The sequence below is a fragment of the Tympanuchus pallidicinctus genome, unplaced genomic scaffold (genome assembly GCF_026119805.1).
Source record: "Tympanuchus pallidicinctus isolate F22 unplaced genomic scaffold, pur_lepc_1.0 scaffold4, whole genome shotgun sequence".
NCBI lineage: Eukaryota > Metazoa > Chordata > Aves > Galliformes > Phasianidae > Tympanuchus > Tympanuchus pallidicinctus.
In genome coordinates, this window is record NW_026294758.1 from 10,087,635 (window position 1) to 10,112,791 (window position 25,157).

General features: G+C 39.1%; 1 protein-coding gene across 4 annotated transcripts in view; it reads left to right on the forward strand.

Annotated features, from left to right (window-relative positions):
- Positions 1 to 25,157, forward strand: part of GRAMD2B (GRAM domain containing 2B) — a 40,567-nt gene that overhangs the window by 7,319 nt on the left and 8,091 nt on the right. For 3 of the 4 annotated variants that reach the window (XM_052700604.1, XM_052700601.1, XM_052700603.1), the window contains exons 2-9: positions 15,717 to 15,839; positions 17,406 to 17,493; positions 17,785 to 17,851; positions 18,532 to 18,635; positions 22,696 to 22,791; positions 23,888 to 23,959; positions 24,080 to 24,160; positions 24,820 to 24,931. In XM_052700604.1, coding sequence (XP_052556564.1) covers positions 15,717 to 15,839; positions 17,406 to 17,493; positions 17,785 to 17,851; positions 18,532 to 18,635; positions 22,696 to 22,791; positions 23,888 to 23,959; positions 24,080 to 24,160; positions 24,820 to 24,931 — 743 coding nt within the window. Of the gene's footprint in view, positions 1 to 579; positions 735 to 15,716; positions 15,840 to 17,405; positions 17,494 to 17,784; positions 17,852 to 18,531; positions 18,636 to 22,695; positions 22,792 to 23,887; positions 23,960 to 24,079; positions 24,161 to 24,819; positions 24,932 to 25,157 lie in introns of those variants that run through there. The other variant, XM_052700602.1, reaches the window with a different exon arrangement.

Consider the following 25,157-nt stretch of genomic DNA (forward strand, 5'->3'; position numbering starts at 1 on the left):
CCTTCCACATTGAACAGCCACCCAACCGTTCATCATGTAATGAGAGCATTTCCCTTATATGTACACTCATGTTTTGTGCTTGTCATGCAAAGTATTTTGCACCAAAATGCTGCCAGTTGGCAGCTGTGTCTGTGCAAAGATTCCCTTACAACTTGACAAGCACCGAGTGCAGGAACACGTTAGATTTCTTCTATTGTAGCCCACTTTCCCAATGATGACCAACCAGCCCGGGATGGTGCAGAAAATCCTCCAAAGCCCCGGAAAGGTGGACGGGGCTCACGGCTAGCGAAGCCCCCGTTGGGGCGGGGATGGTAAGTGGGTGACAGAGCCCACGTACGAGAGCTTCCAACCTCCGCTGCGTGCAAAGACGCTTCTCTGCTGCCCTCGCATAAAGGCGCTCTTTTGCCCGAGTAGCACCTCGCGCTGCAGCGCTCCGCCGCACAACCGAGGCCGCAGAGGCTCTGCGACCAGCTTCACCACTAGGCGCAAGGGGAACCCTTTCAAGCAAAGCTTCCTTCGCGCTCCGCCCCCGGCTCCGCGCTCCGGCTCCACGGCGGCGGGGCCCGCCCCGGGGCGGGAGCAGCAGCGGCGCGGTCCGTCCCGTCCCGCCGCGGCGGCGGAGGGTCGCGCAGTGCGGTGCCGATGGTGCTCATGCCGGAGCAGCGCTGCGATGCGGAGGAGTGGAAGGCTGGGCGGCCGGCCGGCCGGCGGGAGCACAGGAGCGCTCTGCATCTGTGAGTAGGGCCAGGCGCGCGGACCCGGAGGGGCGGCCGGGGGGCTGGGGGTCCGTGCGCGTTGGCTGTGGTGCGAAGTTGAGGGGAAAGTGGTGAAGAGAGTCGCGCCGAAGCGCGGCCGCTATCCGCGGCGGTTTCCGGCAGATCGCGGAGTTGTGCTCCGCTCCTCCGGAAGCCTTCAACTCGGCCAAAAAGTGCTCGTGGCGAGCGGGGCCGGGCTTGAACCCAGCAAAAGTGCTCCGGGGGAGGGAGAACGGGCTGGCTGTCAAAGGGCACCGAGCAGCGCGAGGCGGGGAGTCCAGGGGCCGCAGCTTTTTCGTAGAAGAGGAAGCTTTTTCAAGAGGAAGAGTGAGAGAATGAGGGAAGAAATCATTACTTGCTCCTAATATTCTTCCCCCCTAAGTATTTTTCTTCAAACAGTTGTAATCTCTTGGAAAAAAAAAGAAAAGAAAAAAAAAAAAAAAAAAAGGGAAAGAAAAAGGAGAACAAATTACTAGCAACAAGTTCCCTTTCTAGAGGGAAAGTCTGCGAAGTTCTGTGTTTTTTTTTCGTTGGCAGCTGTATCCCCACTCTTTGAGTAGTTGTATTCCCAAAGTTTCTATCGCAGTTGCAAAAAATAACTTGCCTGTCAGAGAGCAGCAATATTCAAAGCTTATTCTAAGTGTCCAATGTCCTGTGTGGCCACATTAGTGACTTCACATGGGAGGTGTAGCTCCATGGCCTCTAGAACCTTTTGACTTCCAGTCATGTGTCCTTATCCCCACATGGAAATATGGCAACCTCATGAAGTTATTCAGGCATTCAAAATTTGTGTCTGATTATGCGGTTAGGGCCAGGTGCACCAGACAGCATAGAAAAAAAGGTGATGTCAGAGCTGCTACACGATGCTCTGTTTTGTCCCATCTTTGAGAGGTGAATCTAGTGTAGTTTTAGAGGTAAGTCTTAACCAGCATGATAAATGTTGAAAACTCCTGTTTAACATCTCTGTTATGAGGAAAGATCGAGTAACCTTGTTATGGTTCTGGGGAAAAAAAAAGACAGAGAGGATCTGATTGATGTTTATAAATACCTAAAGGGAGGCCGGAGGCAATTGGATAAGGTCAGGCTCTTCTCTGTGATCCCCAGCAACAGGACGAGGAACAATGGCCTAAAACTTGAGCATAGGGTTTTCCATACTAACGTGCAGAGGAGCTTTTTTTACAGTAAGGGTGACAGAGTACTGGAATGGGCTGCCCAGAGAGGTTGTGGAGTCTCCTTCTACGGAGATATTTAAGAGCTCTCTGAAGACCACCTGTGCAACCTATTGTAGGGAACCTGCTTTAGCAGGGAGGTTGGATTCAGTGATCTCTTGAGGTCCCTTCCAACCCCTGCAATTCTGTGATTCCTAGCCATCAGTTTTTGTACCTACACCTAGAAAGTAGCATCTTTGTTTTTCGTTCTGCAGGCTACAGAATGTTCAGTAATGCTGGCCTGGGCAACAGGAGAATGAAAGTATTGAGGTAGCAGAAAATGTTGAAATACTAAATTAGAAAATTGTGTTAGTATGTAGTGACTGGAATCAAAGTTGGAATGTATTTACCAATCCTATTTTAACCCATAAGTGAATCCCCGAAGAAGTGCTGTGTTAGTTTGGCTCAGAGTTAATGTCAAAAGCAAAGTAACATTGGTTTGACTGAAGTGCAACTATAAGGCGATTGTTCAGCTGAAGAACAAAGACGGAATCTTGGTCTTGATTCTCTCAGAGGTGAGCTAGCAGAAAATTGAATTGCTGAAGATTTATTTCTTTAGAAAAACAAACAACAACAACAAAAAAAAACATAAATAAGCACATGCATGTTGGGATGGAGGGAGTGTTCTTTCACTTCATGTAAAGCCAGGGAACAGTGTGCTACCAGCAGGGCTTGTGCTGGCTTCTCCTTGAAAAAAATTCCATTGGAGTGGCTGAGGACCACAGAATCTTAACATTTTCCAAAGCACAAGAGATTTATGTGCATGGATTCCTGTACTTCCTGAAGGTATGCTTGAAATATTGTTCTGTTTAGAGATGGACTTTATAGCTCAAAATGCTTCTGCAGCCATAGTGGTTTCCCAGGTACTCCTGTTGGATTGAAGCTGTAGAAGTTTTTATTTTAGTTAATTGATTTAAAGATTTAATCTGAGATTATATTAATCTGCTCCGTGATTTGCACAGGAAAATTTGAACATGTTTCAACTGATTTAGGAAATGGGATTCTCTGGCATATCCAGAAATAGGCTCATAGTCTCTACAAAGCTTGCATGACACTTGCAGGATAAAATACCCAGTGGTTTCACTGGACAGAAGATGTGTGCTGTTATTCACACACAGAGTAGTGTTGTGCCAAAACTTTGTTGTTAAGTGGAAATCTTTGCAAGTGAACTGTAAGTTGCTGGGCAGAAAACACTTCCAAGCAGTCACCAGTACCTGTTGTATCCTAACATGGATAGCTGGTATGTGGTCCAGCACCAGAAAGGAATTAACTGTTGCATTGTATAGAATAGAAGTTTGTTTCTCTGACTTGCAAGTGCGGTATATTCTTGGAACACTTGTGATGTTGCTCTAAGAGGCTGGAAGCCTCACTGCATGGATTGCTGTTGAAACAGAAGTTGTGTCACAGGAAACGGGGCCATGCATGATGGAGAAATGGCAGCGATGTACTAACATGTGGTGCATATTCAGTGTCAGCATCTTTGTTTTTTCACATGTATTTGTTTATGTTGTGTCAGGACAGAAATTTTTGGATTCCACAAGCAGTATTTATCCTGAGACCATTATATCTGTCTGCACTTAAGTCAGTGTACTGAATTACTGAATGGTAAGGTGTAGCAAACGTTAAATGGAGCGATGTTGCAGGCACAAGGTGGCATCCGGCTACTGAGTATAACTTAAGCAAATGAGGAGCTGAGACTTACAACACTGAAAGATTTGGAAACTTTTCCTTTTTTTTTTTTTCTTTGAACAGAATAGGGTCCTGAGGAACATGTACTACTGAAAGCAGTGGAAAATGCTTATACTCAAATTATGTACTTCTCGGAAAAGATAGAATGTGATTTTTATGGTGCTTTTCTCTGTATTGTGCTGCAATAACAGATGTTAGCTCAAAACTACTTACCAACTGATAAGTGAAAAGTTTTTTTATTGGTTGACCTGTGCATAAACACAACTCATTAACCTTTGTCTTTAACTACATTACTTGAAGTATAAAAAGGACAGAGGTAAGTGGTGATTGCTTAGTACTCATTGGAAGTTGTAAGCTCTGATCCAGATCCTTTCCAGCAGTTAAACTCTGCTACTCTGTTAAACTATGTGTTTGTTACATGTGGCCTTTTTATTATTATTATTGGTTGTTTGTTTTTCAAGGACTGCAGGGCACTGTAGGTGTGTGCCTACATACATGTTCTACACTAAATAGTACAATGCATCTTATTTTTTTAATTCTTCCCTGTTAATTCTTTCTTATTCTTTGTAGTATCATTTGCATTGTGTGACCTAAAAATAAGGTTACAACTGTAAAGTGAAACATTTCAATTTCAGGTGTGACATAATAGAGTTTTCTGGTCTGGACAATATTTTTTTGTTCATAATTGTTTTTAATTGGTCCTTTTTTTTTTCCTATTATTATTTTGTTCGTGTATATACATGCTGAAGTTACAAGGCAACTTTTCTTTAAAAGAACAAACAACAAACAAGTGCCATGTTTAAGTGCATTTAACTTGTGTGCATGTTTAAGTATCTCATGAATCTGAACTGATGTTTTCTTTGTACCAAAGTGCATCACTGATCAGCCTGAAATGCTCCCAAATGTGCTGCCCTTTACTCTTTATTTGTTGTCTATGAGAACTGCTTCTTGGCCACTTAATACTCTTTGCAGATAAGCATTAGGCACTGGGATTGATTGCTGGTGTTTGACAGGTGATACCATGCTTACTGATACCACTGCTGGGACCAATAGTCTCCATGTTCTGTACATGTAGTTGCCACAACTGTATACTACACTGGTTAAATGGAAAACTTATACCCACATCATCTCAACTAGACTGGGATAAAAGAAGTAAACTTGCAGTGTTAGAGCTAGTTCTGTGTTTTCACTGTGTCTTGAAGCAGATGATAAAACCTTCAGCCCTCAAATAAAATTTTACCTGGAACAGACATTCTTCAGCCTCTGTCCTTGAAAAATAACATGCTAAGGTGAGGACGGTTAGTAAGCTTCCAGAACAACTAGCAGGAAATAATGTGGAAGTTACAGGTGGGCAGCAGGGAAACTCAGCAGGGCAGAGGATGTACAGATAGAATGAAGTGTTCCTCCTCTCAGGTAGAAAATGTCTGGATATTTCACTGTGAAACAGTAGTTCCTGATAACCCCCAAGAGTCAGTCCTTCCTAGGTGTACTGTAGACATCCATTCTTATGGGCAGTTCAGTGATTGAGCTGTCTGGCAATCTTGGCATGGAAGAAATGCTAAGTTTGAGGCAACTGGTGCAAATATTGGCAGACAAATTGGTACAGTTATACATTGGTAAACCCACATTGTCTCTTCTTGGGAAAGCTGCTCTGGCACCCTTTTTCCTTAAAGTGTGATTTTTAACACAACTGGAAAGGAAATCTTGCAAGCCATTAATGCGTGCCTCATTAGACTTGTTTAGAGGCCTAGCTTCTGCTTCCCTCCTCCTTGCTAGATTACTAATACATTCTTTTGACTTCTCGTTATTTTTGTTTTAGTTTAGCCTGTGTATTAAACAGACCACCTGTAGTTCTTGAGGACAATTTTGTAATTACAACTTAATCTGCACTAGTTGAAGTTTTGTTTGGCTTTCCTCTGGACAAGAAGCAATGTTATAGTACGAAAGTCTAAAGTGTAATGAAATTTTATATTTGTCCTTTAGATCTTCAGAAATCTTAGAGTCCATGTAAATTTGCTAAGCCCAGCATAGGAAGGACTGATTATTGCCCTCCAGAATGGCATGTAGACCATGAAAAAGCTCAGTAAAATGAAGATTTACAGACTCAGTGTCCTGTGATGCAGAAAATAGAAAGACAGCCTAGCACAACAGAGATCTGGTCACTATTTGTTACATTTGATTCTAATAATATATTTTTCAAGACTGTGAAAGAAAAATGATTCTTTATATGCTGTGTTACAGTCAAAGTTGCTGCTGTGATTAATGCTGGGTAGAACCATTGTTAACAGTATTTCCTACTAAGAAACAGTGACTTTTGTATTAGCTAAATTTATATTGTCCTTTTCTGTGAATACATGAATTATAGATTGCAGAGATAATTATGAGAAAATATACATTGTTAGACCTTTGGAGAGCAGGGAGCCTCCAGTAGTTACTTCACTTTAATCAGTTTCCATCCTTAATGTAAAGTATGATAAAACAGGGTACATGGACACAATTAGATAATTATTTTCATTTCAATTGGACATTAGTCTTTGCTGTGTACATTTCTTGTTGGAAAACCTACAAAACCAGATGTAGTTGGACACTCCTTTAAGTAACTCCTTTAAGTTTTTTGTGCACAACTAGTTGCCTTTTGTGCAGAGAAACCTCGTTAATGCTTGTAGATTACCTGCTGTCAACACCAGCAATCAAAGAAACTGCTACATGATAAACCCCCATCATACTTCTATTCGTGAATATCCTGATTGAAAAACCAAAGAACCAATTATTTTTGGCTGGTTTTTTTTTTGGCTTTGCATTTATTAAAGCAGTTTGTGTGCAGCATATGGCGTTATTATGTAAAAAGAGTGAAGAACCAGAAGTGATCAAGTGATTCCTGGCAGCCTTAGTTTATACCTGTGAGGACAGGGGAAGGAAATAAGGTATACGTAGGTTTGCTTCCAAACTTCTGCAATCCATTACACTTTTGCCTTCTTAATAGCAGTCACTAATATAGTTGCTTATGCCTTGGGTTTTGTTTGCTTGACTATTTGTTTATTTAAATCCTGATGCAGTCTGATATAACTGTAGACATTTTCTTTTTCCAAAAATACGGTTAATGCTGGCAGCCAAGTCTCATATCATGTAGAGGCATGTTTGTGCTTTTTCTCCAAGGCAAAGATGTAGCTTCGGAGAGTGAGGCCAAACCATTGCACTTCTGCTCTGGTGATCATGCCTCATTTATAAGGATGTTCGTGCTGTTCTAGAGAGAAATTTATGCTGTTTCTGCCTGAATTATACAGCAGATTGAACTGGTAGACACGTAAGCGCCTTTATCCTGTTTTCTACATCCTGAACAAATCATAGGTAAAAAAATTCTACTTTCTGATCCCTTCTTCCTATGACCTCTGGAAGCTAAGGATAACAATGTGGCATAATCTAAGGCTGCATACTTTTTCTTCAATAGAAACTATGATTCTAGGATTCTGTCTTGTGCTAGGTAGGGCAGAGCTAGTAATCAGATAAAAATTCCCACCTTAAGGCTGCCAGCCAAGTGGGGAAGGAAAAGAATGTATGCTCCAGTCCAAATATGAAGGAACATCTTTCCCTAAGTGAGTGGCCAACCTTTCTGCTTGTCTGGGCAGCACTGAGTGAAGAGGAATTGTCTTGGGCTGCATATAAAATATACAATATAATTAAAATATATAAGTAACAAAATGTTTTTCTAATATAGATATTTTTAATAAAACAAAAAATGGCAACAAAAAGATAAAACCAGTGTGTGGCCATATATTTGTGAAACTAGTGCATCACTGTTTGGTTTGGTAGAAGTGGTTGTGCTTCTTGTAAGTTCTCAAGTGTTCATCAGAGGTTTTTGATTAAATTTTACTCTTCCTGTGCATCATCCTTGAAAACAGTTGCTCACAAATGTACATATGTCCAAAAAGTGATGACATGAATAAAATGTAATTGTGACACAAGGAATACTTTTTTCTCATAAGATAGGTCATGTGAAAGTCCAGTAAAGAGACATGATCAAATTTTTCCTTCAGTTGGATGTCTGATTGCAACTCTTTACATTCAGTTTGAAGTTTTGATGATAATATATTTATGTCAACTGAAAATGGAGACACAAATATACCAAAAAAATTCATGAATTTTTTTGACAATCTTCAAAGTTATTCTCAAATTCCTTTATCAAAATGGAAAGCAGGGCTGCATATTTCTCACTAAATACGCAGGCCTGTGTTTAGCCAGCACGTCAAAATGCATAAAATTTTTTGCTGTACTGTAAGCTTTCCGTAATTTTACTTCAAACGGTGTTGTGGTTTGAAGTGTGGTACAGCAAAGTTGAGTTTCACTTTGAAGATGCATGTTTGATTCACAAAAAAGAGTAGCCAAATCCACCAAAAATGCTAAATCTGTGAGCCGTTTTTAATCTTCAAATGCTGGCACATACTTAAGAAGCTCCTGGAACTGGTAATGATTCAACCCTGTTTTTGTTTAATTTGGACACGTTGTATCTGCGGTGCTCATCCGCAAGTTGCATGCCTGCCTCAAGGGCTTCTGCATTTTTCTTTTTTTTTTTTTCCTCATAAATATGCCTATCAGTAAGATCTGTGTCATGTGTTGGTCTTGGCCATCTCTGTATTCAGATGAATAGTTGTTGGGCACCCTGCTGTGACTTCTTTGAAAATTGCATCTCAAAAATCTTGTAGAGTTGAGCAAACGCATGTGCAAGAAGGCTTTTTCTTTTTGAAGTCCATATCTGAAATGGAAACTTTTGACAAGACAAGAAAGCTAAATGGCTTATGTTCCTGTTCTAATGTTAACCTAATAAAATATCTTGTTATAATGTTTCACGTTTCAGAGCACTGGGAATTCTTCTGTGTTGTTTCTTTTTTTTTTTTTCCCCCATGGAACTTGATAGCAGTCTGGTTTTGATTAGACAGAGAATACTGCCAGTTAATAATAGATGGTATTTGGAGCAGAGAATTTACATACTTGCTGATGACGTCTGCGGTGTCACAGTGATCTTTCTGATGTCCAAGTGTGAAAGTTGATCTGGTTATTATGTGAAATGTCTGTTCAGGTGAGAAAAAAACTGACTCCTCCTGCTCTTTGTTAACAAAGTTGGAGGAGTTTCTTTTCAAGACTAACTCACAAATTTCATTCATCCTTTTAATAAATACACAGAAATACGGACACTTGAAACACATGTAGTTGTGTTCCTAGAGATAGCTGTGAAATACAGCACATTAAATAAATCTGAAATGAAATATATTAACATATAGAACACTATAAAAATCTCTTCGATTACTAATAATCGGTTTTAACTGATATCAGGTTCCCACTTACGCCTACAGATGTATTACATCAAAGAAATGCCTAGAGTATAACGTGTTATATGTTATTATGCACCCATCAATGTCTGTATGATATTCAGTTAGCATACCACTATATAATGTTGTCTCCGTTATTCCATATTTGACTATAGTTTATTAAGAATAAAATTAGTCTGCTCCTTGAACAACTTGAAATAGTTGGAACTCAGCTGGGTTTACACCAAGCACGTCCAACCCATGGCCTGCAGGCTGCACCTGGCCCAGCTGAATCTGTGCTGTGGCCACCCCCTACCCCACACCATCATGGCGAAGCCCTTTCCTGCTGAGCAGCTCAGCCCAGCCCTGTGCATGCACCCACTGCACACCAACAAGGACACATTAGTGTGCAGTTTGCACTGTCTGTCCTGCAACTAGGACACAGGAAGGGTGCAGTGCTTAATAAAGTTATGGCAGATAGTCACATGCATTCATACGTTGCCTAAACACAGTCCTGTGAATAGGGAGGAACATACATCCTTGCTTTATTTTCTGATAAAGGAAGTTGAGAACTAGTTTCAAGATAAACAACAAAAAAAAAAAACCTTTTTTGACAATTTGCAACTCTATTTTCTATTTTCAGCCAACATAAATAAATTACCCACTGATATGGAATGTACTGAGTTGCAGTCCGGTGTTCAACTCAAAGAAAAATTGGTCATGTGTCTCTGTGGTTGTGGTTTCCATGGTAATAAACAGGTAGTAAATAGGAGGCATTTCTTTCAGAACTCCCTACATATATGCAGCCCAAGACAATTTCTATTGACTCAACACAGCCCAGACAAGCTGAAAGGTTGGACACCTGTGGTTTTACCCATTTACTTTTCTGCTTTAAGTGTGGGGTACTTGCTGAGTATGTCAAAACACGCAAATATTGAATACGTTCTGCTGGGATACATTATGTCTGTTCTTAATATATCAGCTGTTAATGAATTCGTTGTTGCTTTGTGATTAGGGGGACTCACATTCATTTTCTGTCTCTTTTGATAGTTCAGGAGTCTCAAAGACAATCAATGCTTATCTTTCCAGTTGCACAGTAGAAGTACTTGGTCTTAGAAATAGGTAAGAACATAACATTTAGAGTTAGGGTAGTATAGTTAGATAGTGTTTGGACTTGATGATCTTTAAGGTCTTTTCCAACCAGAGCGATTCTATGATTCTATAACAGTATTCAGTGGCATATTTCTTTAGGGGATGTACTTTCCCCAATTAGCAGTGCTTGTGCCACATAGCACTGTACTGTGGCTGTACAGATACTAGAGTCTGTGGGCATTTTGCCCTCAAGTGACCAATCTGTGTAGAAACATACAGCTCTAAAATCCTTGGGCACTGTTGATGATTTATCCAGTACTGCTTTAATTTGCTATGAAGAGGACAGTAGGATAGTTTACAAAGAAAAGAGAGTATTTTATTCAGTCCTTGGGAGAAATAATTCAACTATATAAGGTATGAATGCAAACCTATCAGATGAAATACTTCAGAGTGCAGTTACATGACCAAAAAAGGTTTGTTCAGGCTGGCTTGGGGTAGAAAAGACTTTTAATGGAATGACAGGACATACCTTCTGAAAGAAGATTTACAACTCAAGCAAGTTTAGGCTGAGTGAAAGGAATGCTGAGAAGATTGTTCCATAGGGGAATGGTAAGTCAAGGGATATCTGTGCTAAGGAAGTAGCCTCTGACTGCAGCACACTTTGCAGTGTCCTTTCAAACATTAGCATATTTCATCATACAGCCTTGCAGTCATCTTTGCCTGAAGGCTGTCTCTGCTACATTTTGAGCCTCTCCCTTTCATTTTTAGCTTTTGAAAGAATAAACAGTTCATCTGAATTTATTCTCATCTGCAAGTAAGAATAGCTTAAGTAACACGATCTATTAATGTTTTGGCCTTGTGCACAGGTTCAGTTTCTTTGACAAATCCCTTTGATCTGCTTGTAGCTGTCAAGTAAATGCAATAAATGAGCTGAAAGGTACAAGATGTCATTATGTTTGTGATAAATATGTCTGTGTAAGTTGTACCAAGCCCACTTGAGGACAGTAAAGAAATTACTGGGCTTGTTCAGTCTGGAGAAGAGAGATTTCAGGAAAACCTCACTGCAGCATTCCAATACTTCAGTAGGAGTGGAAGTGACTTTTTACACAGTCTGATAGTGATAGGACAAGGGAGAATGTCTTTTAAAATAAAAGGGGAGATTTAGGTGAGATGTTAAGAAGAAATTCTTTACTCACAGGGTGGTGAGGCACTGGAACAGCTTGCCTGGAGAAGTTGTAGGTGCCCCATTGCTGAAGACATTCAAGGCCAGGTTGGATGGGGCCCAGGCAATCTGACCTTGTGGTTGGCAACCAGTCCCCAGCAGGGGGCTTGAAACTTGATGGTCTTTAAGATGCTTTCCAACCTAGGCCATCCTGTTCCTGTGATATTCCTCACTACTTTGGTTGATCTTTTCCAATAAAGCATCTTTCTAACTGCAGCTGCAAAATTAATCCTTGTTGTATAAAAGTGATGAAGAAGGGCTGCAGGACTTCTAATATAACACAATAATCTTTTGTCCACAAAGGGTATGTTATAGCAATGCTGACCCCTGTTAAACCCTAAGAAAATTTTATTTTCACTGTGCTTGGCAAACAGCTGAAGTTGCAACTAGCACCTTTGATTATTGACACAGAACAAGTAGCCTGGGTTTCCTTTGAATGTCTTTACGAAGCTTTGCAGGAAAGTCTGTGTGTGCTGTCGGGAGACAGCAAACCTTATCTGGTTCTGAAGTTCTTGTCTGAGACATGTTTGTGTCTGCAAGACTGTATCTATTACAAGCTGGCCATTCTTCAAGGCTTGCTTTCAAAACTGTGGCCTGTTAGCACATCTCTGGTATATTACTTTTGTTCAGCGTTTCTCATTCAAACAAGTTTGGAAGGGAACTGGGAAAAAAATATATGTTTTAGAATTCTTTTTTCTATGAAAGGATCCCACTGAGTTAATAGGACACAACTTATTTTCACAGGCAGTCTGCATTTTCCAGGTGCTGCAGAAGATTAGCTTCGAAGAGGAAAGCTGTTGAAAGTCCAAAAGCTTTGTGCCATACAAGCAGCTCAACAAAGGTGTCTGTCAGAAAGCATTTATGTCACAGAAACCATTCAAATCGGAAGAGATGAAGTTCCTCTGACATTACTGATAATACAACTCTGAATTCTTCATTATAGTGAAATTTTGTCTATTTGCTGTTATAAATGTATTTCTATCATTTTTCCTTTTATGTGATTTAATCTTACAGTACTCACATCTTGTTATTTCTGCATATTTTAAAAACAAACATTTTTACAAGAAGTTTACCTATACTGCTTATAACTACGGTTTATTTATTGATGGATTTTAGAGACTTTTTTTTTCTCTTAGCAGTTATTTTATATCAGCTTAGTAATAGTACCAAGTGCACTATGTTCAATGTAAAAGATGTTTATTTTCCAATCAACAAGGTGCTGTTTCAAAGTTTACATTCTTTGCTCTAATGCTTGCAAACATCATTCATTTAAATGCAACTGTTGTTAACAGTAGTAATAAGGTTAATATTGTTTCTGTGATGCTTTTGATCTTTTGTTTGTTTTGCGTGGGTTGCTGAGTCTTGTGATCTTTTTACAAAGTATTTATGAATCCTGACTTAGACTTGAAATTGTAAGGAGCACTTTAATTTACTTTTGACCTGATAAATGCTGTTTTTAGGTCATGCCATGATCTTTCCTTCTCTGGAAGGTCAAATAAAATAAGATTCCTTCTGACATTTTGAAGATAATTATTAGGAAATTAGCCACTATACAGAGCTACAAATACCAGAAGTACAAGGACAAATTCTTGTGTAGTGTCTAATTATGTGAAAGGTCAATGTGAAGGGGGTGTAAGTAAGCAAGACTGTGGTGGCTGGGAGGAGCATACCCTATCACTGCTTTCAGTAGGACACGCTTATGAGGACATTTCCTCTCTCTTGAGATGTTTTGAACCCAGTTATTGCCTAGGCACATCCCTTCTGTTCTCAACTGAAGGAGACAATCGTGGATATTCAGCATCAGCCTGGATACTTTCCTGTGCAACCTGCTGTAGGGAGCATGCATTAGCAAGGGAAGCTTGTACTTGATGATCCCCTGAAGTCCCATCTGACCCCTCTTTGGAGAGGCAACCAGGGAAAGGAACAGGGAATAATTTATGGGTGGGGAAAAGGGTGTATGAGTGGTAAGTAATAATGTGTTTAGGAGTAACAAAACATCTTACTATACTTGTGAGCGTAAGGGAATACTAAACCCCAGGGCATATGTTCTTTTTCACAACAAGTTTTTTGTAGTAAGTGTGGTTGTTGACTTGGGCTGCTTTGATCTGCCAGTAGTATTGCCTTGTCAGAATAAGCAGGCTGTCCAGCCTCATACTTGCAGGATTTGCAGGCTTTGAGAATAAAGGCTCTCCTGTAACTGTGGGGAGCACCTTAGTTTGACAGTTCTATCCTCATAAAATGTTTAACAATACAAAATTGCTTATTTGGGTTTTTCATTCAAAAGATTGAGCTCCAGCTAAATCAGATCATTTCATTCTAATGTATGTAGGCCGAAAGTAAAAGCCAGTGCCTTGTGGTCAGGCAGAGCCAGTCCAAGAACAAAACAACTCGGAAACAATTTATTTTTTCCTTATAAACTTTAGTGCTGTGACCCTTTCATGCAAAGTGTGAACTGATTTAGCAAGTGTCAACTCAGTGCCCCTGTGGTGAAGACTGTTAAGTGGTGGGGAAGAATTAGAAAGGGGGATAATTGCCGTATGGAAACATAAGACTTTTTGAGAACAAATCTCAGAATCAGCAAGGTAAAACTTCATGGCTTTAACCCTAATTTAGCTGTGAATTAGAACACTATTAAATTCATTATATCTTCAGTAAGACATTGTGAGCTGTATCTTCTGATCTTATTTACCAAAGCATAATCAAAGCTGAAAATATTATGCTCTTACTAAAACCAAGTGGAATTAGTCTGGAAATCTTTGTCAGCAAAGCTGTTACCTTAGTAGGAAAAATAAACTTCCTATTGATACAACAGTCTCACTTGATGGCAGTGATGACTATGTTGTCATCGTAGAATTGTAGAAATTAAACATCATAAAGAAAAATTTCTGTAAATGCTCTCATCTGTGTTCAGGCATTTAGATTACAGGCAGCATAATTTGTTTTTCTTTCATGCGGAAGCTTTAGTCTTCCATAAAAGAGTGTGTTTATATGTTGCATCTACTTGTCATGCCTTATTTTAAAGTATTAATATTCTTCAGACCTTGCTATTTGTAATGGCATTTTCCTCTAAGTTTTCTGAGGTGAGATAATGATGAGAGAAGGGCTTTAACATATTGCTTATTGCTGATTCTTCAGTGTGCATTTCTGAAACAGTGCTATGTGCTATGAAAGGACAGTGCACTGTGACAGTTCTGCAGAAAGAAATAGCACTTTTGGCACATGGAGTGGGCCCTTCATTTGTTAGTTTTGTGCAGATCAGGTCTCGTGGAAAAGGTAAGTGAGGCAAAATACAATCCAATGTCCTCATGCAACAGTGAGCAACAAATACTCTGTTAAGAGTTAGGTGTTACCATGCATAATGTTTATCTATCAACCTGCCAATCAAAGTAACTTCCGTTAGTCATCATATCTAAGTGCTAAAAGTGAAATGCATTTTTCCAAAATGAGACTGTACATTTTGAAAGTAACCAGAGCTGCAAATGTCATGAGCACTGTAACATCTGTGGCAAGATTGCAGTTTACCTCTCCTCATTACTGAAATTCCAGCACTCTTAACTGTTGAGATGTATAATGATAAAATCATAGAATGACTTAGGTTGGAAGGGTCCTTAAAACCACCTATTTCAACCCCCTTGTCATGAGTAGTGTTATCATCCAACTAGATGTGCTGCCTGGAGCATCCGTCCAACCTGGCTTTGAATGCTTCCAGGGATGGGGCGTCCACAACTTCTCTGGGCAGCCTATTCCAGGGCTTGACCATCCTCTGAGTAAAACATTTATTCCTATGATCTAAGCTAAATCTCCTCTCTTTTAGTTTAAAGCCATTGTCCCTTGTCCTGTCACTATCAGATCACGCAAAAAGTCTGTCTCCCTCCTGCCTGTAAGCTCCCTTCAAGGACTGGAATGCCACAATTAGGTCTCACTGAAACCTCTTCTTCAGGCTAAACAGCTCCCTCAATTGTCATAAGAGAGGTGTGCTCCAGTTCTGTGGTCTTCATGGCTCTTCTCTGTACATGCTCCAACAGCTCCATATCTTTCTTGTGCTGGGGCCTCAGTCTGGATGCACTACTCCAGATGGGGCCTTAAAATGGCAGAGTGGAGGGGAACAGTTACTTTTCCTCACTCTTCCTGAGTGCTACATCATCCATATATCCAGTTTCTTCTACTGGTCTGTTGCTCTTTTTCTTCCTTGGTCCCAGTCTCCAGTCAAGAAGAACCAGGAGAACACTACTTGTGCTTCTGAACACTTCAACATCTTTCTAATGAATATAAAGTCCTGACGTAATACTGACAAGTTAATAGATGCAGACTTTTCAGGACATCAGTGTAAAGGGTGTCATAATTTTGTTTTTCATTTTGTTCAATAGTGACAATATGGCAAAGTGGCATTTGGCATTGGTATGAATCCTGCAATACACATTGCTTTTTTTTTTTTTCCCCCCTGCAGTTCTGATGTAGAAAATGGAACGAGTGAAAGAAGAAAGCCAGGAAAATCACCTCCTGTTTTGCTGCAAACTCCTACCAGTGAAATGGAACATTTTGATGATGGAAAGAAAGTTGATTTTGCTAGGTAATGGTCAGGAATATTGTCAGGTTTCTGCTAATTAAAAAATCAGAATGGGAAGCTGAGCTGAGAAATGAGATTTATCAGATACCCCATTTGTGGGTTAGCTTGCACCCTAAGCAGGTAAGCAGGGAGCCTACATCCTGAGGCTGCCATGGCAGCAGCAGTCAGAAGAGTGGTAGTATGAACTCTTGGGTTGGATTAGCTTTCCTCTTGCAGGGAAGAATGCACTGCACTGTAACCACTGCTGGTTACGTCCTGTTCACAGCCAGGTTGACGCAGTCTAACTGAGCTGCAGTTTGAGTCATGGGTTATTCGTAGAATACTTTCTTGCTAGTGTGCTTATCCACTATAAAGCTATAACAAAAGAATATTTTTGGACTCTGCACTTTAAACTGTATCAGATGACTGCAGTCTCTCTTAAAGAAACTGAAGTAATAATTTTAAAAAAAAAAAAACTTCTGAAGGGCAAATTTTGCATTCCTTTCACTTTCAACTGGGCAGCTAATGCAGAAGTCAGTGGTCAACCTGACAGAGTGGTTGTGGTCACAGGGCAGGTAGTTACAAAGCAGCACTTAAATTTTTGAAGCATCTTTGAGAGAAATACGTGATAACTTTTTATGTAAAACTTCTTTCCAGTTTAATCCCTCTCATACAGTTTGACTCTATGCTATATGGAAGGATTGGCATAAGGCAAAGCTAGCTGTTCAGTTTGACTGGTACATTGCACAGAAACGTGAATATGCCTACAGATGTATATTGGAGGCTTCTTCTGTGAGGGACCACCTGAGAAACACAGCAATTTATTTATACCCCTAATTTGAGGTTCCTCTCACTCTTAGCCCTGAAATAAGCAGAATTTATTTTCCTATCATCCTCAGAGATTTTCCTCTGTGCTCTTTCTACTTCTGAGCTATTTGGCTTTTTTATGTTGTTGTTGCTTTTTTCTTTCAGTATGAATTGCTAAGGGTGTACAGGTACAACAGCTTCCTATAAAAAGAGCATTCATAGTCCTTTTTGATTTATTGGAAACTTCACTTCCAGAATTGCTGGTTGTCTCATTGATTTCCATACACTGGTGTTTGTAGCCATTCTCTGAAAGTACATTCTTGTTTTCTCTGTTGCACTTTCCAAACAACCTCCCTTCTTCTAGTATAAGTTCATAGCTTCGACTGCACTAGCTTGAACTCTCTGCTACTAAGGTTTGACTTTTATTACATTACCAAGTGAATTGCTTAATGTTTCTTATGTTGCTTGGAAACAAACATGGAGCAAGGCACAATGATGATCCATTAAACCTATAAAAATGCTTTGAACATTTTTTTTCCTTACAACTAGTGGTCTAAAATATTCCTTCTAAGTTAAAAATAAACCTCTTGGAGGACTGACCTAATTCAAGATTAAAACAGACTCCTATACATTGCTATGTACTACTTCAAAAATCAGGTTGTAGCAGTTGAAAGATTAATGTGTCTCACAGAAAAAAAAAAGTCCTGTTGATAACTTAAAAGGCAAATTAAATGAGGTCAATAATCTTACATGGCATGCTTTTTTTTTAATTATTATTTTCAGGACAAAGAGCAGTACAGAAAGTCCCCTCCTGACAGTGGAAAGCAAGAATGATTCCAAAATTGAAAGGAAAAAACATATCTCAAATCAGGTAGGGAGAAGATGGACTTTTTTTGTTGATGACTGGTAAGAGCAAATACAGAACTGGAAGAGCATCCTTGTTTTCTAGTATTCTATTTCCTGGTTGTGTAAGGATGTAGGTCCCTTTTTTCATCTTAGATCAGAACAAGTTAATAGGCATATAGCAAAAATGATGATGTGCTGTAAAACAAATAGGCAGAAGGAGAAGAAAATGGAAGTATAGGAAGTGATATGAGTCACTTAATTGTAAGAACATCTAATAAGGCATGTGTCTTTCGTGGTGGGCCTTTTTGTTTTTTAGCTGAAGGCAAATGCACACTTTCATAAGCTGTTTCTGGATGTTTCCATTGATGAGCCACTGAAACAAAGTGAGTATTAAGACCCCTCTATTGCTGGCTGTGGATCAAAATACTGTTAATATCTGCCAACTCTGGTGGCATAAAAAAAGCACTGCCCCAATTTTAAAAAACTTTAACTCCAGCTGCCTGGAGCTGCAAGGCTTCATTTGCATGCAGGGGTGTTTCTGTTACGGTCTTGTAAAATGTATATTTCTTTGTTCTTCGTGTGTTTAGCATCTTTTGGTGTTGTAGCTCACTTTGTACTTCTTAACAGAGTAACCTTGAGCAATGTTTTGAAAACTGGTCTAAAGCTTTGTAGGAATCTAGGTGGTACTCTGTCGAAAAAGTGTCTTGGCATCTGAGACCCTGTTGCATATTACACATTTAAATCTTTATTCTTCATCTGTTTTGAATTAAAGTAAAGCTTGTGAAATCTTCTGAGCTTTTCTATACTTGTAAAATTTTTTCAGTGTATCAAGGTTTAGAGTGACAGAATCGTTTGAGCTGGGAGAGGCCTTTAATGATTGCCTAGTTCAAATCCCTGCAATGATCAGGGATGGTTTGACATTGTTTGTTAAAAGGTATATACCCAAACAGGTAATGAGTAAAATAAATAAATAAATAAATAAATAAATAAAGAGCAAAAAAGAAAAAAATGCCAGTGTGTGTTGTGTGTACACTAAAAGTTACAGAATATCTTTATACTTTAGGTTTTACCTGTGCTCTCCAGAAAGAAATTCTTTATCAAGGAAAGCTGTTCCTTTCTGAAAACTGGATTTGTTTCCATTCCAAGGTTTTTGGTAAAGACACTAAGGTTAGTACTAAATCATAGTACAGTTCCTTAGAAATCTTGTCATCACTTGAAATTTGCTTTATTATGCAAGGCTAGAAAACTTCTAATACCTTCAAGTGTTACTGAAAAGAATGACTATGCCCAAAAGTCTCTCTAAAACAGGAGTACTATTACTATTAGAGAACCAGTCATCGCTTTAAGGATTTCCTGTCTGAAAAAATACGTAAGAAAATAACTTGACATGGAATTACAAAGGCTGCCAAACTCACACAGCTGTAATTGTACGAAACTGGCTCTCTTGGGTTAACTTTGGAAAAGAGAAGGAGGAGGCAGGGTGCAAAGTATAAGGGCTAGTTGGGGAAATGGTGGGAAGGATCAAGCACACTCATTAACAGTTAAATTAAAAAAAAAAAAAAACCACCAAAACTGACTCCAGAGTGAACTTGCAAAGGCCTGAGGGGATTCTTCTACCTGTTCCTTCTGTTCTACATGAACAGAGAAAGTCTAGTAGGCTTTCACTTGTGAGCCTAGTGTAAAGAAGAGAACAGACTTGAACAGCTGGGACGATCCTAATTACTCTTTTCTCAATACAGATATGACCTGCATAGCGTTTTATCCCCCTTTGATGAACATTATGCATATAGTTAAAATTACACTGCACCCAAAAATATGCATGTTCTGTTTTGTTGATTTGGAAGTTTTGGGGTCTTTGTCAAAATAAACTCTTCTCTGTCTTTGATCTTTTATTGGGAAGAAGCATGATTTGCAGTAAGGATTTTTTTGGCTTCTTTCTTTCACAAGTACTTCATTGAATTACTTGCTTTTTACATCAAAACCCTTTCTCAGTGGTGCTGACACCAGTTTAGGGAGTTCACAATACATTCTTTCTGTTCTGTCAGCTCTTGTGCTGGAACACAGTGTATCTTTGACAAGGACTTTAAGAAGGTAGAATATGTTTCTTAAAAATGATTAAAATTATTAATGACACATTACTGAGACTGGCTCTATAACTTAATACAATTATTGCTTGGGCCAAGGAACTGGACTATTGTTTCCTAGTTGATGCATTATATTAATTAAGTGTAAGCAATATATTAATATGTATGATGTTGGTGTGCATGTCACTGAAAGCCAGACAAAGAAATCAAAATTAATGAAGGATTGGATGCCATCATTTAAGTTCATAGCATCTATCTTGTCAGGTAGTTTCATTAAAATTGAAGTTGCTGTCTGTGTCCTGCACAGCACAAATGAATGTGCTTTGACCTACTCCAAACTGTGGGGCAGCTTTCTAAAATTCAAGCTTAGCTTGAATTTTACATGATTAATACATGATTAAAATCTAATAAAAAACCCGCCAAGTTGAAGAGAAAGACATGGAATAAAAGCTGCTAAATGATAATCATTTAGAACTGGCAAATGATATTAGTAAAATGTCAGCAGTGTGAGTGTATGTATATATTCATATAAATGATGCAAAGGGAAACAGGAGATAAAGTAGATAAGTTTTCAGAATGTGTCCGTAGTGATATTCCAAGCAATCAGTCCTGAGTCCCTGTTTTAGAAAACATTGAGAGGGGAGAAAAACGAAAATGAGAATGAAAAAAGAGAGAGGCCTGGTCATGTTGTTCCAGTTGTCTTCTCTGCCTCCACAACACACACACTTGATTCAGTCACATATAGCAGGCATAGATTTTTAGACATATCATCAACAAAACAACAGGGAAATTGGCTGTATAATGAAGAATCGTGTAGTAAGGGGGGAAGAAATCACGCTTGACAGGAAGAACCGTTTTCATAGATGCCACATATATTGACAGAGTTGCCAAGATGCAAAACCTCTATTGCTTGAAACAGTTTAAACTTAGCCGTAACCCATCTGCTGAGAGAAGTAGCAGGTCTACATGTTCTATTACATTTATCAGGACAATTTCTTCTACCTACAGATTTTCTTCTTTTAAAATCTTTGGTGGGTGAAATAGTCATGAAAATAAGGAGATTTGAACCTGCAATGTAAACACTTTGTGTACAAAGAAATAAAAGAATCCTTCTGCAGGATTTAACAGGCTTTGAAAGACTTTGCTGTCTTTCCAGGTTCTTCTATTTTGGCTGTATGTATTGACCTCCAGTCTTCTCTGGAGCTAAGCATCATCCTAGTTGCTTTTCAAGATGCCTGCATGTAAACTTGTTTCCTGAAATAATTATTACTCCAGATAGAAATAAAATACTAGCAGTGATTTTCCCATTTTAATCTAATGCTTAAGTAAGAATGCAATAAGCAAGTACTTAATCCCACTTAAGTATTCTTTAGTCTTGATTACAGTAATGTTATCCATCAAAATTGCATGCAGCAGAATGCCATTAACATCTTTTACTTAAAGTGCCTTGAGGTGGACTGAACCAACTAGAAAACTTCTAAGCTGCGTTTTTTTTTATCACTGCTATTTGCAGATTTTCTGCTGATAAATCTTTGGGAGTGGTAGGTTTCATTTATTTTCTCAGTGGTGGTTGTTATGGTTGTTGTTGGTTTTTTTCAGCAACGCAAACTGTATTCTGACTACATGACAATTCTGTTCTGTCTTCCTGTCAAACAAGCATCATATCTACTCCCTTCTTTCCACTTAAGAAACAGCCTTTTTTGAACAGAAGTGTTGCAGAATCTTTTTGGATCAAGAAAACATTCAGTTCAGGAAAAGTATAATGGAGAATCTATTTAATTAGCTTGTTTGGAAAAGACTTGGCGTCTGAAGCCAAACAAATAGAAAAACAAATAGAATTGGCATGTTTAGATAAGATAAATAATTGATATAAAATAGAATTAGATAGAATAATCACTGTCCAGATTAAAAATTGTGTTCAGACTTAGAGATTCTTAGACTCAGGCATAGACCTAACAATAATATATAGTTACAGGCATTGGCTGTTGTTGTGGTTGTGCTTTTTTCTCTTTTCTTTTTTCTTTCTTCTTTTTCATTCCTTTTTTTTTTTTTTTTTTTTCTTTCACATATTTTTTAATAAAACTGAGTACTGAATGAATGAATGAACAAATGACTGTCTAGCCTGCAGATGACAGAGGAATAGCTAGCCATGCTTAAGCAGTGGCTGGTTATCTTGCATCCAGATGAAGCACACTTCTTGTTAGTTCCAAAATATATATATATTTTTAATGGCTTGGTGTTGCTTTGCACTTATTGCTCTGAACAAAAGTTAATGAAGGTTTATGAAATTGCACAGAGAAACCTTGTTCTCCTGCATTAATGTGTTTTTAATTCAGTGCTCTGATCGCTCAGTGCTCAATCTCTGGACACTTTTCATCTTAGTTTGAAATTTCTCAAACTATTGAGGCAGGTGTTTTCAACAGTAGCTGTAGCCTATCCATGTATATCTTGGATTATTTTATTTGCCTAACTTTCTAAGCCCAAAGCTTTTCAACTGCAAGTCAAACCAGCTATTCAGTCCTTTATAATACAAGGTTTACAGAAAGAACCCACGCATAACATTTTAACTGAAATACTCTGAAATATAGCACCACGCATATTACTGAAGGGGTTGGATAAAAACACTGAGCAGAAGGAAAATTTGGGAACTTTTCAGTGTAAATGTAGCCAGTTTGGGTGGCACTCAGGAATGGGTATAAATAAGTCAGAGGGCGTGTGGTTACTGGATCTTTCAGTGATACTCATGGACAAGCTGTTTACTCAGCTGTTAAGTGCAAATGAAAGGATCTGTAAGTGGTGAAAAGAGCTATTTTTTATTCTTCAATACCTTGTTGTCTGATTTGTTTTGTTCCTCAGCAAAACGCCTAGCTTTAAGACTACTTGCTTCTGGAGATCTACAGTGAACAAAGCTTCCAGTCTTTTAAGAACATCTGATGAAAATAGAACTAAAAATAGTTAAGAAATTAATCTGAAACCACACCTGTTCCATATGAATTGTTAGTAATCAAGACATAGAGGAGAAATCCTTACATGGAGAGCATTGAAAGTCTGGCTTATCACAGTTGGTAGGCTGGCTACTTGTGGAACAGCATGCAGGTTTGTATGCATGTACTGAGACTAATACTGCCATGGTCTTGTTGTAGATCAGCATACCTGTGCTCTCAGTGACACTTCTGAAGAAAACCAAGACTGCCCTTCTTGTGCCAAATGCTCTGATCATAGCAACAGTCACAGACAGAGTAAGTACATAGAGGACAATGCTATTGTACCCTGCCTGTTCTCCTTTTCATTTTTCAACATCTTTTGTCCTGTCTACTTACTGGCACTCATATCATGAGAGATTCTTGAAGGTGCCAGCTGGTCATTTAAGCAGGTAGAGAAATTGGTCACGTGTAGTCATTTAGATTTAGAATCCCACAGGGTCTGGTTTCTTACCAGATAATTTGAGCTACTTCTGCCTCCTCAAGTGTCAGACAAGGGCTATGTAGAACTAGATGAGAAAATAAGAAATGCAACCTCTTGTTGTCAGCTGTTGCCTGTAAGCTATCATTCCTCGTTCTCCAAGACTTCTGTGTAGTGACACCCCAGGAAGTGTGTTCAGGGAGTGTTCTCTGCCTTGCTGACAGCTCTTCACAATGTTCAGGCATCTCAGGCATCTCTCACCCGATCAGCGATACCTTAGATGCAGCAAAATGCAGTTTCTCCCTACAATCTCAGTAGTAATTGCATCAATTAGTAGAAAATGTGATTATCCTAAGAAAAAACAAAAACAAAACCATTTTCTCTGCAGAAATGTTTTTGAACTTGGGCATTTTCTTTTAAGAGTAGGAAATTATTTTTTTTTACACTCAGAGTGTGGTGAGGCACTGGAACAGGTTGTCCAAGGAGGTTGTAGATACTCCATTCCTGGAGGCATTCAAGGCCAGGCTGGATGTGGCTCTGGGCAGCCTGGTCTGGTGACTGGTGACCCTGCACATAGCAGGGGGGCTGAAACCAGATGATCATTGTGGTCCTTTTCAACAAAGCCCATTCTAGGATTCTATGGAAACATAGCATGCAAAGTTTTTAAGACAAACAAACCAAGAAATTAAAATTATAGATCTGGACTATGCTGTTTTCTGCAGTAGAACATGGCACATTTTATGTGCCTATTCTGTGTTCCCTGCGATTAACCTCAGTTCTTAATCTCAGAAGGAGTGGAGGTTTTCCTTGCTACATGAAGGTTCTTGAAAATAGGTGGTTTTGCTGATTAGATAGCTGTCAGTTTAAGTAAGATGAAAGGAAACTTGTGCTGTGTGTCTTTTCTCAAATGATTTTGGAACTTTTGTTTTTCAGTATATGTTTGTCTCCTTACTCTCCAGAGATACAACCTACAAGCTATTAAAATCTATATGTAGACATCTTGAGGTAAGTACTAAAGGGAATGAAGAAATGCAGATTTATGTTTGTTATTACTGCTTTAGCACTTTTAACTGCTGGGCAATTGCTAGGAGTGTTTCTTGTTAAAGCTGCTGCCTTTTTTTTCAGGATACGAGTATGGGCAACAATCCCAGTCCATCTTCTGTTGAAAATAGCTTCAGGGCTGATCGTCCTACAACTCTGTCCCTGGTAAATGGCTTCGATGTTTGTTCTTTAGTTGCGCTGCTCTGTTCGTTGCAAATCCTTGTAATGTCTGAAGGAAGGAGAGCAAAGAAAATTATGACATCTGTTTGTAAAAATTCCACGAACTTTTTAACATTAAGAAGCAGTGATAGCATAGGTATAGCTTGATTAATTAGATATATATTGTGTATGTCTTAGAAATATTACAGGGTGTGTATGCCCTACATATTTCTCTTGCTGTCAGATATCACTGCTCTGTGTACTTACTTAACAGTCGCTGCTTCCTCTGACATTGGCTATTTTCAGAGTATTTCTTTTACAGTCCTTCCATTGTGAGCCAGTTCAGAAAGCTGAAAGAGCTGTGTCTGCACATGTGAAGACCGGATTCTGACTCTAGAAATGCCTGCTCTGGACTTGTTCAATCTAGCAATCTTTCTTTTGCAGGCATACTTAATCTTCTCAGTTGAACTAAGGCAGGGAATGATGCTTAAATTCTGGTGGTTGTATGTGGTCTGCTTATTTTGCTAACCAGATTTCAACATCTTGTGTTATCAAAAATTACTTCTGTTCAGGCAGTTTTAAATATGTAATTGTTAGTTCAGTTTCTACATGGAAGTCAGAGGAAATAAGGTTAATTAGACTTGCTATGACTGTTTCCCCACCAGGATTTCAATGAAGACTATTCTGATCTGGATGGAATAGCACAGGAGCAGAGACAAGAGATGGATGAGTCCAGCAGCACAGGCTCACAGACCCCGGAGCTGGAACGCTTCCAAGGTGAGTAGGATCATGGAGCTCCAAGAAGATGGGAACAGATTAGTTCTAGGTTTTGCTTCTGTAATTCCTTCCAATGTAGAAGTGGATCTGTGTTCTCCACAGTCCTGCAGACTAGTTAGGTACAGTCTTCCTCCAGGTTGCGAGAGCTGAATTTCTCCTGTTATGTTGCGCTTTGTAATCCAGAATTAAATAATGACTTCATCACCATCAGGCTTGATTTATCACT